Source organism: Callionymus lyra, chromosome 15 (genome assembly GCF_982586985.1).
Source record: "Callionymus lyra chromosome 15, fCalLyr1.hap1.1, whole genome shotgun sequence".
Classification (NCBI taxonomy): domain Eukaryota; kingdom Metazoa; phylum Chordata; class Actinopteri; order Syngnathiformes; family Callionymidae; genus Callionymus; species Callionymus lyra.
Window position 1 is genome coordinate 1,859,264 of NC_141832.1, and position 17,199 is coordinate 1,876,462.

The window sequence follows — 17,199 nt, forward strand, 5'->3', positions numbered from 1 at the left end:
TACACTGAATCACTGACGACTAGAAGATCAGTCAGGTGTGAAATCAGGAGCTTTATTCGGTGGGCGAAGACATCAGTCAAGTGAATGTATTCGATTATTCTCGACCGCTCATCCCAATCTGGGTCAGCGAGGGCGGGACCGAACCCCGGCCGAGGTCGGCCACATGAAGTATCACCTCCCAGTCCCGGCTGACTCACTTTCGAAGGCAAACTCCGGGAGAATTAACTTCGAGCAACGATCAGATGGACCTGAACAATCGTTGGACTCAAAAGGGAAAGTCAAGGCTGTGAACGCTCACCTTGTCCCAGGTCCTCTCCCGGTCCAGGGTGATGATGATCATGGAGGGGTTGACCAGGTAGCCGTTACTATTGAAGGAGAAGTCGTTGTGCTCCCATGTGACGTTCAGCATGTGTCTGTGGAAGACAAGAACTGCAGGTTAGCTGAGGAAACATCAAGGTCACCAACATTCTTGGTATCACGAGCTACAACGAGGTCAACAACCTTCTTGGTATCACAAGCTACTCCGAGGTCACCAACCTTCTTGGTATCACAAGCTACTCCGAGGTCACCAACCTTCTTGGTATCACGAGCTACTCTGAGGTCACCAACCTTCTTGGTATCACAAGCTACTCCGAGGTCAAAAACCTTCTTGGTATCACAAGCTACTCCGAGGTCAACAACCTTCTTGGTATCACAAGCTACTCCGAGGTCAACAAACTTCTTGGTATCACAAGCTACTCCGAGGTCAACAACCTTCTTGTTATCACAAGCTACTCCGAGGTCAAAAACCTTCTTGGTATCACAAGCTACTCCGAGGTCAACAACCTTATTGGTATCAAAAACTACTCCGAAGTCACCAACCTTCTTGGTATCACAAGCTACTCCGAGGTCACCAACCTTCTTGGTATCACAAGCTACTCCGAGGTCAACAACCTTCTTGGTATCACAAGCTACTCCGAGGTCAACAACCTTCTTGGTATCACAAGCTACTCCGAGGTCAACAACCTTCTTGGTATCACAAGCTACTCCGAGGTCAACAACCTTCTTGGTATCACAAGCTACTCCGAGGTCACCAACCTTCTTGGTATCACAAGCTACTCCGAGGTCAACAACCTTCTTGGTATCACAAGCTACTCCGAGGTCAACAACCTTCTTGGTATCACAAGCTACTCCGAGGTCAACAACCTTCTTGGTATCACAAGCTACTCCGAGGTCAACAACCTTCTTGGTATCACAAGCTACTCCGAGGTCAACAACCTTCTTGGTATCACAAGCTACTCCGAGGTCACCAACCTTCTTGGTATCACAAGCTACTCCGAGGTCAACAACCTTCTTGGTATCACAAGCTACTCCGAGGTCAACAACCTTCTTGGTATCACAAGCTACTCCGAGGTCAACAACCTTCTTGGTATCACAAGCTACTCCGAGGTCAACAACCTTCTTGGTATCACAAGCTACTCCGAGGTCACCAACCTTCTTGGTATCACAAGCTACTCCGAGGTCAACAACCTTCTTGGTATCACAAGCTACTCCGAGGTCAACAACCTTCTTGGTATCACAAGCTACTCCGAGGTCAACAACCTTCTTGGTATCACAAGCTACTCCGAGGTCACCAACCTTCTTGGTATCACAAGCTACTCCGAGGTCACCAACCTTCTTGGTATCACAAGCTACTCCGAGGTCACCAACCTTCTTGGTATCACAAGCTACTCCGAGGTCAACAACCTTCTTGGTATCACAAGCTACTCCGAGGTCAACAACCTTCTTGGTATCACAAGCTACTCCGAGGTCAACAACCTTCTTGGTATCACAAGCTACTCCGAGGTCAACAACCTTCTTGGTATCACAAGCTACTCCGAGGTCAACAACCTTCTTGGTATCACAAGCTACTCCGAGGTCAACAACCTTCTTGGTATCACAAGCTACTCCGAGGTCAACAACCTTCTTGGTATCACAAGCTACTCCGAGGTCAACAACCTTCTTGGTATCACAAGCTACTCCGAGGTCAACAACCTTCTTGGTATCACAAGCTACTCCGAGGTCAACAACCTTCTTGGTATCACAAGCTACTCCGAGGTCAACAACCTTCTTGGTATCACAAGCTACTCCGAGGTCACCAACCTTCTTGGTATCATGAGCTACTCCGAGGTCAACTACCTTCTGTGTATCACAAGCTACTCCGAGGTCAACAACCTTCTTGGTATCACAAGCTACTCCGAGGTCAACAACCTTCTTGGTATCACAAGCTACTCCGAGGTCAACAACCTTCTTGGTATCACAAGCTACTCCAAGGTCAACAACCTTCTTGGTATCACAAGCTACTCCGAGGTCAACAACCTTCTTGGTATCACAAGCTACTCCGAGGTCAACAACCTTCTTGGTATCACAAGCTACTCCGAGGTCAACAACCTTCTTGGTATCACAAGCTACTCCGAGGTCAACAACCTTCTTGGTATCACAAGCTACTCCGAGGTCAACAACCTTCTTGGTATCACAAGCTACTCCGAGGTCAACAACCTTCTTGGTATCACAAGCTACTCCGAGGTCACCAACCTTCTTGGTATCACAAGCTACTCCGAGGTCACCAACCTTCTTGGTATCACAAGCTACTCCGAGGTCAACAACCTTCTTGGTATCACAAGCTACTCCGAGGTCAACAACCTTCTTGGTATCACAAGCTACTCCGAGGTCAACAACCTTCTTGGTATCACAAGCTACTCCGAGGTCAACAACCTTCTTGGTATCACAAGCTACTCCGAGGTCAACAACCTTCTTGGTATCACAAGCTACTCCGAGGTCACCAACCTTCTTGGTATCACAAGCTACTCCGAGGTCAACAACCTTCTTGGTATCACAACCTACTCCGAGGTCACCAACCTTCTTGGTATCACAAGCTACTCCGAGGTCAACAACCTTCTTGGTATCATGAGCTACTCCGAGGTCAACAACCTTCTTGGTATCACAAGCTACTACGAGGTCAACAACCTTCTTGGTATCATGAGCTACTCCGAGGTCAACTACCTTCTGTGTATCACAAGCTACTCCGAGGTCAACAACCTTCTTGGTATCACGAGCTACTACGAGGTCAACAACCTTCTTGGTATCACAAGCTACTCCGAGGTCAACAACCTTCTTGGTATCACAAGCTACTCCGAGGTCAACAACCTTCTTGGTATCACAAGCTACTCCGAGGTCAACAACCTTCTTGGTATCACAAGCTACTCCTAGGTCAACAACCTTCTTGGTATCACAAGCTACTCCGAGGTCAACAACCTTCTTGGTATCACAGGCTACTCCTAGGTCAACTACCTTCTTGGTATCACAAGCTACTCCGAGGTCAACAACCTTCTTGGTATCACAAGCTACTCCGAGGTCACCAACCTTCTTGGTATCACAAGCTACTCCGAGGTCACCTACCTTCTTGGTATCACAAGCTACTCCGAGGTCACCAACCTTCTTGGTATCACTAGCTACTCCGAGGTCACCAACCTTCTTGGTATCACAAGCTACTCCGAGGTCAACAACCTTCTTGGTATCACAAGCTACTCCGAGGTCAACTACCTTCTTGGTATCACAAGCTACTCCGAGGTCACCAACCTTCTTGGTATCACAAGCTACTCCGAGGTCACCAACCTTCTTGGTATCACAAGCTACTCCGAGGTCACACACCTTCTTGGTATCACAAGCTACTCCGAGGTCAACAACCTTCTTGGTATCACAAGCTACTCCGAGGTCAACAACCTTCTTGGTATCACAAGCTACTCCGAGGTCACCAACCTTCTTGGTATCACAAGCTACTCCGAGGTCAACAACCTTCTTGGTATCATAAGCTACTCCGAGGTCACCAACCTTCTTGGTATCACGAGCTACTACGAGGTCACCAACCTTCTTGCTATCATGAGCTACTCCGAGGTCAACTACCTTCTTGGTATCACAAGCTACTCCGAGGTCAACAACCTTCTTGGTATCACAAGCTACTCCGAGGTCACCAACCTTCTTGGTATCACAAGCTACTCCGAGGTCAACAACCTTCTTGGTATCACAAGCTACTCCGAGGTCACCAACCTTCTTGGTATCACAAGCTACTCCGAGGTCAACAACCTTCTTAGTATCACGAGCTACTCCGAGGTCACCAACCTTCTTGGTATCACAAGCTACTCCGAGGTCACCAACCTTCTTGGTATCACAAGCTACTCCAAGGTCAACAACCTTCTTGGTATCACAAGCTACTCCAAGGTCAACAACCTTCTTGGTATCACAAGCTACTCCGAGGTCAACAACCTTCTTGGTATCACAAACTACTACGAGGTCAACAACCTTCTTGGTATCACAAGCTACTCCAAGGTCAACAACCTTCTTGGTATCACAAGCTACTCCAAGGTCAACAACCTTCTTGGTATCACAAACTACTACGAGGTCAACAACCTTCTTGGTATCACAAGCTACTCCGAGGTCAACAACCTTCTTGGTATCACAAGCTACTCCGAGGTCAACAACCTTCTTGGTATCACAAGCTACTCCGAGGTCAACTACCTTCTTGGTATCACAAGCTACTCCGAGGTCAACAACCTTCTTGGTATCACAAGCTACTCCGAGGTCAACAACCTTCTTGGTATCACAAGCTACTCCGAGGTCACCAACCTTCTTGGTATCACAAGCTACTCCGAGGTCAACAACCTTCTTAGTATCACGAGCTACTCCGAGGTCACCAACCTTCTTGGTATCACAAGCTACTCCGAGGTCACCAACCTTCTTGGTATCACAAGCTACTCCAAGGTCAACAACCTTCTTGGTATCACAAGCTACTCCAAGGTCAACAACCTTCTTGGTATCACAAGCTACTCCGAGGTCAACAACCTTCTTGGTATCACAAACTACTACGAGGTCAACAACCTTCTTGGTATCACAAGCTACTCCAAGGTCAACAACCTTCTTGGTATCACAAGCTACTCCAAGGTCAACAACCTTCTTGGTATCACAAACTACTACGAGGTCAACAACCTTCTTGGTATCACAAGCTACTCCGAGGTCAACAACCTTCTTGGTATCACAAGCTACTCCGAGGTCAACAACCTTCTTGGTATCACAAGCTACTCCGAGGTCAACAACCTTCTTGGTATCACAAGCTACTCCGAGGTCAACTACCTTCTTGGTATCACAAGCTACTCCGAGGTCAACTACCTTCTTGGTATCACAAGCTACTCCGAGGTCAACAACCTTCTTGGTATCACAAGCTACTCCGAGGTCAACAACCTTCTTGGTATCACAAGCTACTCCGAGGTCAACAACCTTCTTGGTATCACAAGCTACTCCGAGGTCAACAACCTTCTTGGTATCACAAGCTACTCCGAGGTCAACAACCTTCTTGGTATCACAAGCTACTCCGAGGTCAACTACCTTCTTGGTATCATGAGCTACTCCGAGGTCACCAACCTTCTTTAAAGTGTCTTGAGATAACTTTGTTACGATAACACTCTTTAAAGTATTGTTTACTCTAAAAAGTATTGAAACATTTTCAACCCTAGTGTTGTCTCAGGGTCAAGCGACTGTAAAGCCGACACGTTCACCCACTACAGCTGGTCTATACCAAGAGTGTGGTCAGGTTTGCATTCCAGCAGAGACACAGGTCTCCACAGAATTGTCACATTTTACTCCTTGAAGTGTTTCAAATTTTCTTCAAGTGGACTGAGTCGTGAGAAAGTTTGGCCTGACGACGGTATCACAGGTTCAATCTCTGTCCCTGGAGTCTGAGCAAAGGGTTTTTCGCAGCTCATTACACCGAGTTGGGCTTTGATCAATACTTCATCCACCACAGGCTTCCAATTGGTCTGATCCCAGTGGCAGGAGCTGCGACTTCATGGCCGGAGTCCAGCCTCGACGCCTCAACAACCTCCGTGGAGGAATCCTGTGTTTTCAAAACGCCAGACAAACCCGGAAGATTTAATTCAAGCTCATCGGCGACTCATTCAAACGTCAGAGTTCCTCAGAGAAGCTTTACCTGGGCGACGACCCGTGGCGCCCACCTCTCACCTCACCTGACACTCCAGCGGAGGTGTGGAGCGCCGTGTCTCTCCTGTGGAAATCCCGCTAATCTGTTAATCTGCACTAATCCAATTAAAAGGTGAGATTGCCCGTTATCACGGGCGCAGCTGCCGGGTGTTTGATCGGCGGGAGGCGAGCAGATGATTGACTATCGAGCTCACAGACGACACTTGCGTTCACCTTCACTCCGGCACTCCAGTCGAGCCGCCGGCTCCGGGAAAAAAAGTGGGAGGAAAAAGAGTTTTTTGAATATCAGAGCCGCAGATTAGAGCCTCGCCGGAGATTACAGAAAGTCCTCGGGGCATTTGCGGAGAAAAGACATCAGAGCGAGAAGATGAGAGTCCTGATAGCCGCCTTTGAACGCCTGACGCCGCGACACTTGAGATCCCAGGGTTCTCTCGTCACCTTCACGGGTTTGCGTTGCCATTTCGTAATAAATGCTTGTGAATGAAACGGATTTATCCGCGACCTTGTGTGTCAGAACAAGCAGCGAGGAGGACGACCTCAGTGTTAAAGGTCAAAGGTTCCTGAGCTTCACATTGTCAAGACTCCCCGAACCTCATTAGCCTTTGTCCCCGGTGAAGGTACAATCTCCTGCTGTGTCTCAAATCGTGTACTTGCGTACTCAAAGTTAGTGCGTAAGTGCGTCTCAATTCTTAGTATGCGAAATTTAGTGCGCCATGCATACTACATTGTCATTAAAACGCCCATAAAACTGAGTATGAATCGATGGACACTTTCTACACTAAACGGCTCCATCTTAGTGACGTTGTAAACGGAAGTTACGTCATATATAAATATATATGCATATATATATATATAGACTGTATATATATATATATATATATATATATATATATATATATATATATTCATATACTTACAGGTGTATTTTCAGCAGCAGTAGGAGGATAAACACATCTTCGCTGCTGATACCAGCTTAAATATCTCGTGAATATTTCGTTTCTCATATTTTTTCTTTATTTCTTTTTCCAAACTTGCAAAACGTGCTGCCAGCAGGTGGCGATAGTGTTCCTACAGTTGGTTGAAACATCGTTAAATAGTAGTAGAAGAAGAAGCTGTCGAGTCATTTCCTGTTAGTGTGTAGCAGCAGAGTTTGATTTGAGACAAACTATCTGTGGAGGATTAGTTACTAGTTAGTACGAACACTATCCTGATGATACTAACTTCTAGTGTACTAAGAGAAGTATGTTTGAGACATACTATCTGTGGAGGATTAGTTACTAGTTAGTACGTACACTATCCTGATGATACTAACTTCTAGTGTACTAAGAGAAGTATGTTTGAGACATACTATCTGTGGAGGATTAGTTACTAGTTAGTACGTACACTATCCTGATGATACTAACTTCTAGTATACTAAGAGAAGTATGTTTGAGACATACTATCTGTGGAGGATTAGTTACTAGTTAGTACGTACACTATCCTGATGATACTAACTTCTAGTGTACTAAGAGAAGTATGTTTGAGACATACTATCTGTGGAGGATTAGTTACTAGTTAGTACGTACACTATCCTGATGATACTAACTTCTAGTATACTAAGAGAAGTATGTTTGAGACATACTATCTGTGGAGGATTAGTTACTAGTTAGTACGTACACTATCCTGATGATACTAACTTCTAGTATACTAAGAGAAGTATGTTTGAAACATACTATCTGTGGAGGATTAGTTACTAGTTAGTACGAACACTATCCTGATGATACTAACTTCTAGTGTACTAAGAGAAGTATGTTTGAGACATACTATCTGTGGAGGATTAGTTACTAGTTAGTACGTACACTATCCTGATGATACTAACTTCTAGTGTACTAAGAGAAGTATGTTTGAGACATACTATCTGTGGAGGATTAGTTACTAGTTAGTACGTACACTATCCTGATGATACTAACTTCTAGTATACTAAGAGAAGTATGTTTGAGACATACTATCTGTGGAGGATTAGTTACTAGTTAGTACGTACACTATCCTGATGATACTAACTTCTAGTATACTAAGAGAAGTATGTTTGAGACATACTATCTGTGGAGGATTAGTTACTAGTTAGTACGTACACTATCCTGATGATACTAACTTCTAGTATACTAAGAGAAGTATGTTTGAAACATACTATCTGTGGAGGATTAGTTACTAGTTAGTACGAACACTATCCTGATGATACTAACTTCTAGTGTACTAAGAGAAGTATGTTTGAGACATACTATCTGTGGAGGATTAGTTACTAGTTAGTACGTACACTATCCTGATGATACTAACTTCTAGTGTACTAAGAGAAGTATGTTTGAGACATACTATCTGTGGAGGATTAGTTACTAGTTAGTACGTACACTATCCTGATGATACTAACTTCTAGTATACTAAGAGAAGTATGTTTGAGACATACTATCTGTGGAGGATTAGTTACTAGTTAGTACGTACACTATCCTGATGATACTAACTTCTAGTATACTAAGAGAAGTATGTGATTTGAGACACAGCATCGGTCCCCCCTACAATATCGTCCCCACCTCAGTAATTATTTAGTTTGCATTTCGATTTTTTCCCCCGATTTAAATCAATCATTAAACGTATATATGCCACTTTATTCATTTTATTTTTATGTAATGTGTTCCCTTTGTATAATATATGCACTACAAAAAAAAGTGTGTTTTTCTAACACTTCTGTCAATAAACATTTTCTAACTTTCTTGATATTGTTGTGATTTGTTTTCATTGATGGTCGGACCCTTGTCCTGCTAACTAGCTATAATTAATCTGGTAGAAATCTGGTAAGAATCTGGTAACTATCTGGTAAAAATCTGGTAGAAATCTGGTAAAAATCTGGTAAAAATCTGGTAAGAATCTGGTAAAAATCTGGTAAAAATCTGGTAAATATCTGGTAAAAATCTGGTAAATATCTGGTAAAAATCTGGTAAGAATCTGGTAAAAATCTGGTAAAAATCTGGTAAAAATCTGGTAGAAATCTGGTAGAAATCTGGTAGGAATCTGGTAAAAATCTGGTAAATATCTGGTAAAAATCTGGTAAAAATCTGGTAAATATCTGGTAAAAATCTGGTAAATATCTGGTAAAAATCTGGTAAGAATCTGGTAGAAATCTGGTAAGAATCTGGTAAAAATCTGTTAAGAATCTGGTAAAAATCTGGTAAGAATCTGGTAAATATCTGGTAAAAATCTGGTAAAAATCTGGTAAGAATCTGGTAAAAATCTGGTAAAAATCTGGTAAGAATCTGGTAAAAATCTGGTAAGAATCTGGTAAGAATCTTGTAAAAATCTGGTAAAAATCTGGTAAAAATCTGGTAAATATCTGGTAAAAATCAGGTAAAAATCTGGTAAAAATTGGAAACTTGAGAATCCAAAAGATCGAGGCAGTTTACATGGTGTATGTTCACTGCAAATTGTTAAAAAATACATGTATTTGATATAATATTTGACTCCATTCTTCCCACAGGTTAAGTCACACTGACCTGAACAACGAGTCGTTGGCAGCCGAGGGCTTCACGGCGATGTGACAGTCGCTCTGGCCCTCCGGGATGAAGCCCCTCTGCTTCCGGAAGCTCTGCACCCCCTTGACCACGATGGCCACGCCGTCGCGGACCCTCTTCCTGAGACTCATCCTCCAGCGGTCCGTGATGATGCTGATGACCCCCACGGGGAAGCTCTCCGGCGGCAGAATATCCGGGTTCCCCACCGCCAGGCTGGGTATAATCCAGATGTAGCCCGGCCCCAGGAGTCCGGCCTCCCTGGCCAACAGGAACAGGTACTGGGCCTCGTCGTGGGAGCAGTAGACCAGCAGCACCTGGGCGTCGATCTGCTGCAGCAGCCGCCGCGCCCGCAGGTCGTTCAGGGAGTCGGCGGACATGTCGAAGGTCAGCACGTCCTGGAGCTCCCACAGGAAGTAGCTGGTGTCCGTGAAGGACTTGATGTAATCCACGTAGGCCTCGTAGCCCGGGTAGAGGCTGGTGATCACCACGAAGCTGTCCCAGTTGTACTCCTCCATCACCTTGAACATGCCGTTGATCTGCTGCTCCACGGACGAGCCCAGCTGCAGGAAGTTGGAGCCTTCGCCCTGCGAGGAGAAACGGTGGCAGATCAAAAACAGGGGGATTCGGACGAGACACGAGGGATCGGATGAAGGGAATCGGTTTTCACTCGAGCGGACATGTTGACACACCACGAGACCCCGAGGCGGGAGGATTATGTTTCTGCGTCCTACTGAGTTTATGGACCTCACGGGTCGGTCGAGGCCGGCGGAGGTTCCACGGTGGACTCACAACAACACACACTCTGGTAAGAATCTGGTAAGAATCTGGTAAATATCTGGTAAAAATCTGGTAAATATCTGGTAAAAATCTGGTAAAAATCTGGTAAAAATCTGGTAAATATCTGGTAAAAATCTGGTAAAAATCTGGTAAGAATCTGGTAAAAATTCTGGTAAAAATCTGGTAAAAATCTGGTAAGAATCTGGTAAAAATCTGGTAAAAATCTGGTAAAAATCTGGTAAGAATCTGGTAAAAATCTGGTAAAAATCTGGTAAAAATCTGGTAAGAATCTGGTAAAAATTCTGGTAAAAATCTGGTAAAAATCTGGTAAGAATCTGGTCAATATCTGGTAAAAATCTGGTAAAAATCTGGTAAAAATCTGGTAAGAATCTGGTAAGAATCTGGTAAAAATTCTGGTAAAAATCTGGTAAAAATCTGGTAAAAATCTGGTAAAAATCTGGTAAAAATCTGGTAAAAATCTGGTAAGAATCTGGTAAAAATCTGGTAAAAATCTGGTGAAAATCTGGTAAAAATCTGGTAAGAATCTGGTAAAAATCTGGTAAAAATCTGGTAGGAATCAGGTAAAAATCTGGTAAGAATCTGGTAAAAATCTGGTAAAAATCGGGTAAGAATCTGGTAAGAATCTGGTAAAAATCTGGTAAAAATCTGGTAAAAATCTGGTAAGAATCTGGTAAGAATCTGGTAAAAATCTGGTAAAAATCTGGTAAGAATCTGGTAAAAATCTGGTAAAAATCTGGTAAGAATCAGGTAAAAATCTGGTAAGAATCTGGTAAAAATCTGGTAAAAATCTGGTAAAAATCTTGTAAGAATCTGGTAAAAATCTGGTAAAAATCTGGTAAGAATCAGGTAAAAATCTGGTAAGAATCTGGTAAAAATCTGGTAAAAATCTGGTAAAAATCTGGTAAAAATCTGGTAAAAATCTTGTAAGAATCTGGTAAAAATCTGGTAAGAATCTGGTAAGAATCTGGTAAAAATCTGGTAAAAATCTTGTAAGAATCTGGTAAAAATCTGGTAAGAATCTTGACACACCACGAGACCCCGAGGCGGGAGGAATATATTTCTGCGTCCTACTGAGTTTATGGACCTCACGGAGAGACGGGTCGGTTCCACAGTGGACTCCACGGGACCTTAAAGAAAGGAGCTAACCCAGTAGAAAAGTAGGCCTCGGACCCGCCACCAGCCCGTGGTCTCTGAAGCCCCTGCCATCATCTGGAGAGCCACAATCTACTTTCAGGCTGTGATACTGCTGAGCGCCCGCCAGAGTAAATACTCACTCTATTAAATCTCGCGGGGGGACGAGCGACTGGGGGTCCGTGGAGGCGAATCTTCCACGGCGTCTGCAGACACATTCATCACTTTACCTCGCGGCCCGACCTGCAGTCTGGCCGACGGCCATGTTTGCAGATTCGGTCGCGCTCAGCATCTCGGCGGGACACGACCTTGAGGAGATTTTTTTTTTTGTTGCTACAAAACGTGTTGCGTCCACGTTTTTAAAATGGATCTGCTTCACAAACTGTAATTATCTTTGACTCGCGTCCCTCGCGTCTCGATCCAGATGATTCTCCTTCGCAGAATTGAATGTCCTGGTAACAGGATTAATGCGTCCGATGTCATCGCGGCGTGGAGTCGAGCGACGACATCGGACGCGAGCCGACGCCGCGGGATGTTTGTTTTAAGTCGCTTCTTAGGGAAGTCGTCAAATAAAGCGCTGACTCCACAAAAACTCAAAGGATCATGGGATGGATAATGCGCCGCTCGAGATAAACAACTTTACAAATTGTTATGAGCTAACCTTGGTCACCGTGAAAGACAAACCTTTAGGACTTAGAAGGAGAAGCTTCATTTTGGATGTATTAGTGTCGACACATCAGTGATGCAACGACCGCTGTGTAACACCTGTGTATGTCGTTAGCATGTGGCTAACGGTTTAGCAGCATGTTTTTTATGGAAGAGGGTGAGAATGAAGACGAAGAAAATGAACCGAGGGACAAAAACTGTCGAAGACAACACTCCCGAAATCACGGCGGCCATTGTTTGTAGTCATCGTCACTCTGTTGGTTATATGTGCTCTTCTATGGCGGCCATGTTTGACAAACACAATTTAAATCAATATTAGATTCTGGACGTTTCAAATGTCAAAGTCTTTACTTCTCATCATGACCATGTTTTACACTTTATTACTTTATAAAGTTGCTCTGAAATCTGGACGAACGAGAGGTTACGAGAGTCCATGATGACGTAATAATGGCTTCACTCCTCTTCCAGCTGTAATCACGCCCCGCTTTGTTTATACAACGAGTCCCTTGGAGGTGGAGACTTCCGGGATTGATGAGGCGCGAAGATAAACCTCCATGCTTGACCAATCACAGCAGAGTGGGTGTGGTTACGGTCAACAAGATTTAATCTACAGAAAAACAAAGTGTTTTCAGTGGGCGGAGCTTAAGATCATTTTTCTAATGTCAATATTACAATGAAAAACACACTGATGATACAATAGAGTCACACATCACAACAACACACACACACTGATGATACAATAGAGTCACACATCACAACAACACACACACACTGATGATACAATAGAGTCACACATCACAACAACACACACACACTGGTGATACAATAGAGTCACACATCACAACAACACACACACACTGGTGATACAATAGAGTCACACATCACAACAACACACACACACTGATGATACAATAGAGTCACACATCACAACAACACACACACACTGGTGATACAATAGAGTCACACATCACAACAACACACACACACTGATGATACAATAGAGTCACACATCACAACACACACACACTGATGTAACAATAGAGTCACATAACAACACACACACTGATGATACAATAGAGTCACACATGACAGCAACTCAAACACACTGATGATACAATAGAGTCACACATCACTACAACACACACACACTGATGATACAATAGAGTCACACACACCCCCCCACCCCCACACACACACGTACACACACACACACGTACACACACACACACACACACACACACACACACACACACACACACACACACACACACACTCACACACACACACACACACACACACACACACACACACACACACACACACACACACACACTCACACACACACTCATTAGTTATGTGTCATCAGACTTCAGGTTCTTAATAACGTTGTCTGATCGATGCTGCGACAGGATATCGATCGACTCACGATCAATAAATCAATGCAAACCTTCAGCTCGAACCATCGTGACTCTCGCTTCAGCGACTTCTTCACGATGTCTGCTAGCAACACAAACAAAGTCCCACCTGAGCCCGAGACCCTTCAGAGACCCCGGCAGGTTCCTAGTCCTGCAGTTCTGTTAGCGAGCCGGTGTCCTTGAGGGACGTCGAGCCGGCAGGTGATGGATGAACATCTCATGCATCCAGACGTCAGGTAGGATCGGCGCCGCCACTGGACCGGCGTTCAGGAATGAAGGTGAAGAAAAGAAGAACTGAGGAGGTGCTGAACCTCATCCCAGGAACTCTCGGGGCCCCTCGGAGCCGCCGTGTCATTCCGGGGTTACTCGTCAGCGAAGGTTTTATTGTGGAGCTAATCGTGTTTATTTGGCGCCGAGTTGTTGCCGAAGTTTTCTCCGAGCGAACGTGAAATTTTTGGCAGATTGCGAACATAAAAGACTTAACAGTGAAACGTCGTCTTTTATTCGGAACATTTCCTTTTACTGCCGACATCTGTCCTCCGACAACTGGCGCCGGAACCCGGCGAGGGAGTCCGTGAAGTCGGCGCCGCCGCGGTTCCGGGAACGTTTGACGAACGAGGGGATGGAGTTCCTGGAATGTGAGGACGAGGACGTCCATCATCGTAACCTTGATGGACGTCCTCACAAACATGCTCACGTGCCTGAGGTACCAGAGGGGCCAAGATTTGTCACTTTTTCGAACGTAGCCATGAGACCAGCCGATCCAAATATATATGATTAAAAAGTCTAAACGATCACCTGGAGACTTTGGTGGAGAAACTCCTTGAATGTAGAACCCATGACCTTCTACTGGGCCTCCGACCTCGCTGGCTTCCATAACTACATATGGAGTGGTGTCATTCAGAGACATTCAGGCCTTCGGGTCACCCTGACCCTGAGATTACACAAGGGATACCTCAAACACATTTGTATTCGGGCATCGGGTCACCCTGACCCTGAGATTACACAAGGGATACCTCAAACACAAATTGTATTCGGGCGTCGGGTCACCCTGACCCTGAGATTACACAAGGGATACCTCAAACACATTTGTTTTCGGGCCTTCGGGTCACCCTGACCCTGAGATTACACAAGGGATACCTCAAACACATTTGTTTTCGGTCCTTCGGGTCACCCTGACCCTGAGATTACACAAGGGATACCTCAAACACACTTGTTTTCTGGGCCTTCGGGTCACCCTGACCCTGAGATTACACAAGGGATACCTCAAACACATTTGTATTCGGGCGTCGGGTCACCCTGACCCTGAGATTACACAAGGGATACCTCAAACACACTTGTTTTCGGGGCCTTCGGGTCACCCTGACCCTGAGATTACACAAGGGATACCTCAAACACACTTGTTTTCTGGGCCTTCGGGTCACCCTGACCCTCAGATAACACAAGGGATACCTCAAACATATTTGTTTTCTGGGCCTTCGGGTCACCCTGACCCTGAGATTACACAAGGGATACCTCAAACACACTTGTTTTCTGGGCCTTCGGGTCACCCTGACCCTGAGATAACACAAGGGATACCTCAAACACACTTGTTTTCGGGGCCTTCGGGTCACCCTGACCCTGAGATTACACAAGGGATACCTCAAACACACTTGTTTTCTGGGCCTTCGGGTCACCCTGACCCTGAGATAACACAAGGGATACCTCAAACACACTTGTTTTCTGGGCCTTCGGGTCACCCTGACCCTGAGATTACACAAGGGATACCTCAAACACACTTGTTTTCTGGGCCTTCGGGTCACCCTGACCCTGAGATAACACAAGGGATACCTCAAACACACTTGTTTTCTGGGCCTTCGGGTCACCCTGACCCTGAGATTACACAAGGGATACCTCAAACACACTTGTTTTCGGGGCCTTCGGGTCACCCTGACCCTGAGATTACACAAGGGATACCTCAAACACACTTGTTTTCGGGGCCTTCGGGTCACCCTGACCCTGAGATTACACAAGGGATACCTCAAACACACTTGTTTTCGGGGCCTTCGGGTCGACTGAAGAAACATCTCAAGACACACTTATTTGAGTTTTTTCCTTCATTTTCTGAGACTCCTGTTTGTCTTATATGATGCTATGGAGGGGCCCGAAAAACGGCCCTGGTCCCTCTAAGCGTTTGGGCCGGCCCTGGACAGGTGACTTGCCCGTCACACCTGTGAACTCCTGAACCCTGACGTTGCTCCAGTTTGTTCGTTCCTCACCATCTTCCCCCGACATCCCAGACGGAGCTGGATCTCCTTCGCTAACAGCCGTGTGTTGTTCTGCTCCTCCTGATAATCCCGGGATTTGTCGCGGAGGCGCCGCCGTGACAATTACAGCATCTCCACATCTTAATGAGGCGCCGGTGCTGCCCGGGTCACCGGTGCTGCCCGGGTCACCGGTGCTGCCCGGCGCTCCAGCAGCACCGGCGCTCCAGATGAGCCTCGGGCAGCACCGGCGCCGGCGGCGTCAGACGAGGACTTGTCGCCCGGATGCTAAACATGTTGTCGTAGTGAATGTGAGGCTCGTCTGCTGTCTGTTTGTGACGCTGGAGAGAGAAGCTGATGGTGTCTGTTTGCACTTTGTTCCTGCTTCAGTCCAATATGAACCAAAGACAAAACTATGGAAGTAAATCAGTGTCATCAGAAAATTGAATGAATTTTAAGTTATTTTTGATTAATTGAATCCAATAGTTTCTTTATTTTAAGGTTGAATTTGTTTTTTTAACGATGAAAGTCCTGAACTTGAACTTGAACCTGAAACGAAGATACAACAGCGAACTAACAGCTCTGAGCTTAGATTAGATTGAGACAAACACTTTCTTTTCGCGAGTTAAGATGTGTGACTTTGACCCTGGTGTTATTTCAGGGTCAGGGTGACCCAAAGGCCCAGAAAACAAATGGGTTTGAGGTATCCCTTGTGTTATCTCAGGGTCAAGGTGACCCGAAGGCCCAGAAAACAAATGGGTTTGAGGTATCCCTTGTGTTATCTCAGGGTCAAGGTGACCCGAAGGCCCAGAAAACAAATGGGTTTGAGGTATCCCTTGGGTTATCTCAGGGTCAGGGTGACCCGAAGGCCCCGAAAACAAATGTGTTTGAGGTATCCCTGGTCTTATCTCAGGGTCAAGGTGACCCGAAGGCCCAGAAAACAAATGTTTTTGAGGTATCCCTTGTGTTAACTCAGGGTCAGGGTGACCTGATGGTTGAAAACAAATATGTTTGAGGTATCCCTTGTGTAATCTCAGGGTCAGGGTGAACCGATGGTCCGAAAACAAATATGTTTGAGGTATCCCTTGTGTAATCTCAGGGTCAGGGTGACCCGACGGTCCGAAAACAAATATGTTTGAGGTATCCCTTGTGTTATCTCAGGGTCAGGGTGACGCGAATGCCCCGAAAACAAATGTGTTTGAGGTATCCCTTGTGTTATCTCAGGGTCAGGGTGACGCGAATGCCCCGAAAACAAATGTGTTTGAGGTATCCCTTGTGTTATCTCAGGGTCAGGGTGACGCGAATGCCCCGAAAACAAATGTGTTTGAGGTATCCCTTGTGTTATCTCAGGGTCAGGGTTACCCCAATGCCCCGAAAACAAATGTGTTTGAGGTATCC

The 17,199-nt window shown here is 45.4% G+C and overlaps 1 protein-coding gene across 2 annotated transcripts in view; it reads right to left on the bottom strand.

The window, feature by feature from the left end:
* Positions 1-17,199, bottom strand: part of grin2ca (glutamate receptor, ionotropic, N-methyl D-aspartate 2Ca) — a 91,314-nt gene that overhangs the window by 25,654 nt on the left and 48,461 nt on the right. For both annotated transcript variants that reach the window (XM_087808714.1, XM_087808713.1), the window contains exons 3-4: positions 9,531-10,132; positions 299-413 (exon numbers count right to left, since the gene is read on the bottom strand). In XM_087808714.1, the coding sequence (XP_087664840.1) occupies positions 299-413; positions 9,531-10,132 (717 nt within the window). The remainder of the gene's footprint in view (positions 1-298; positions 414-9,530; positions 10,133-17,199) is intronic.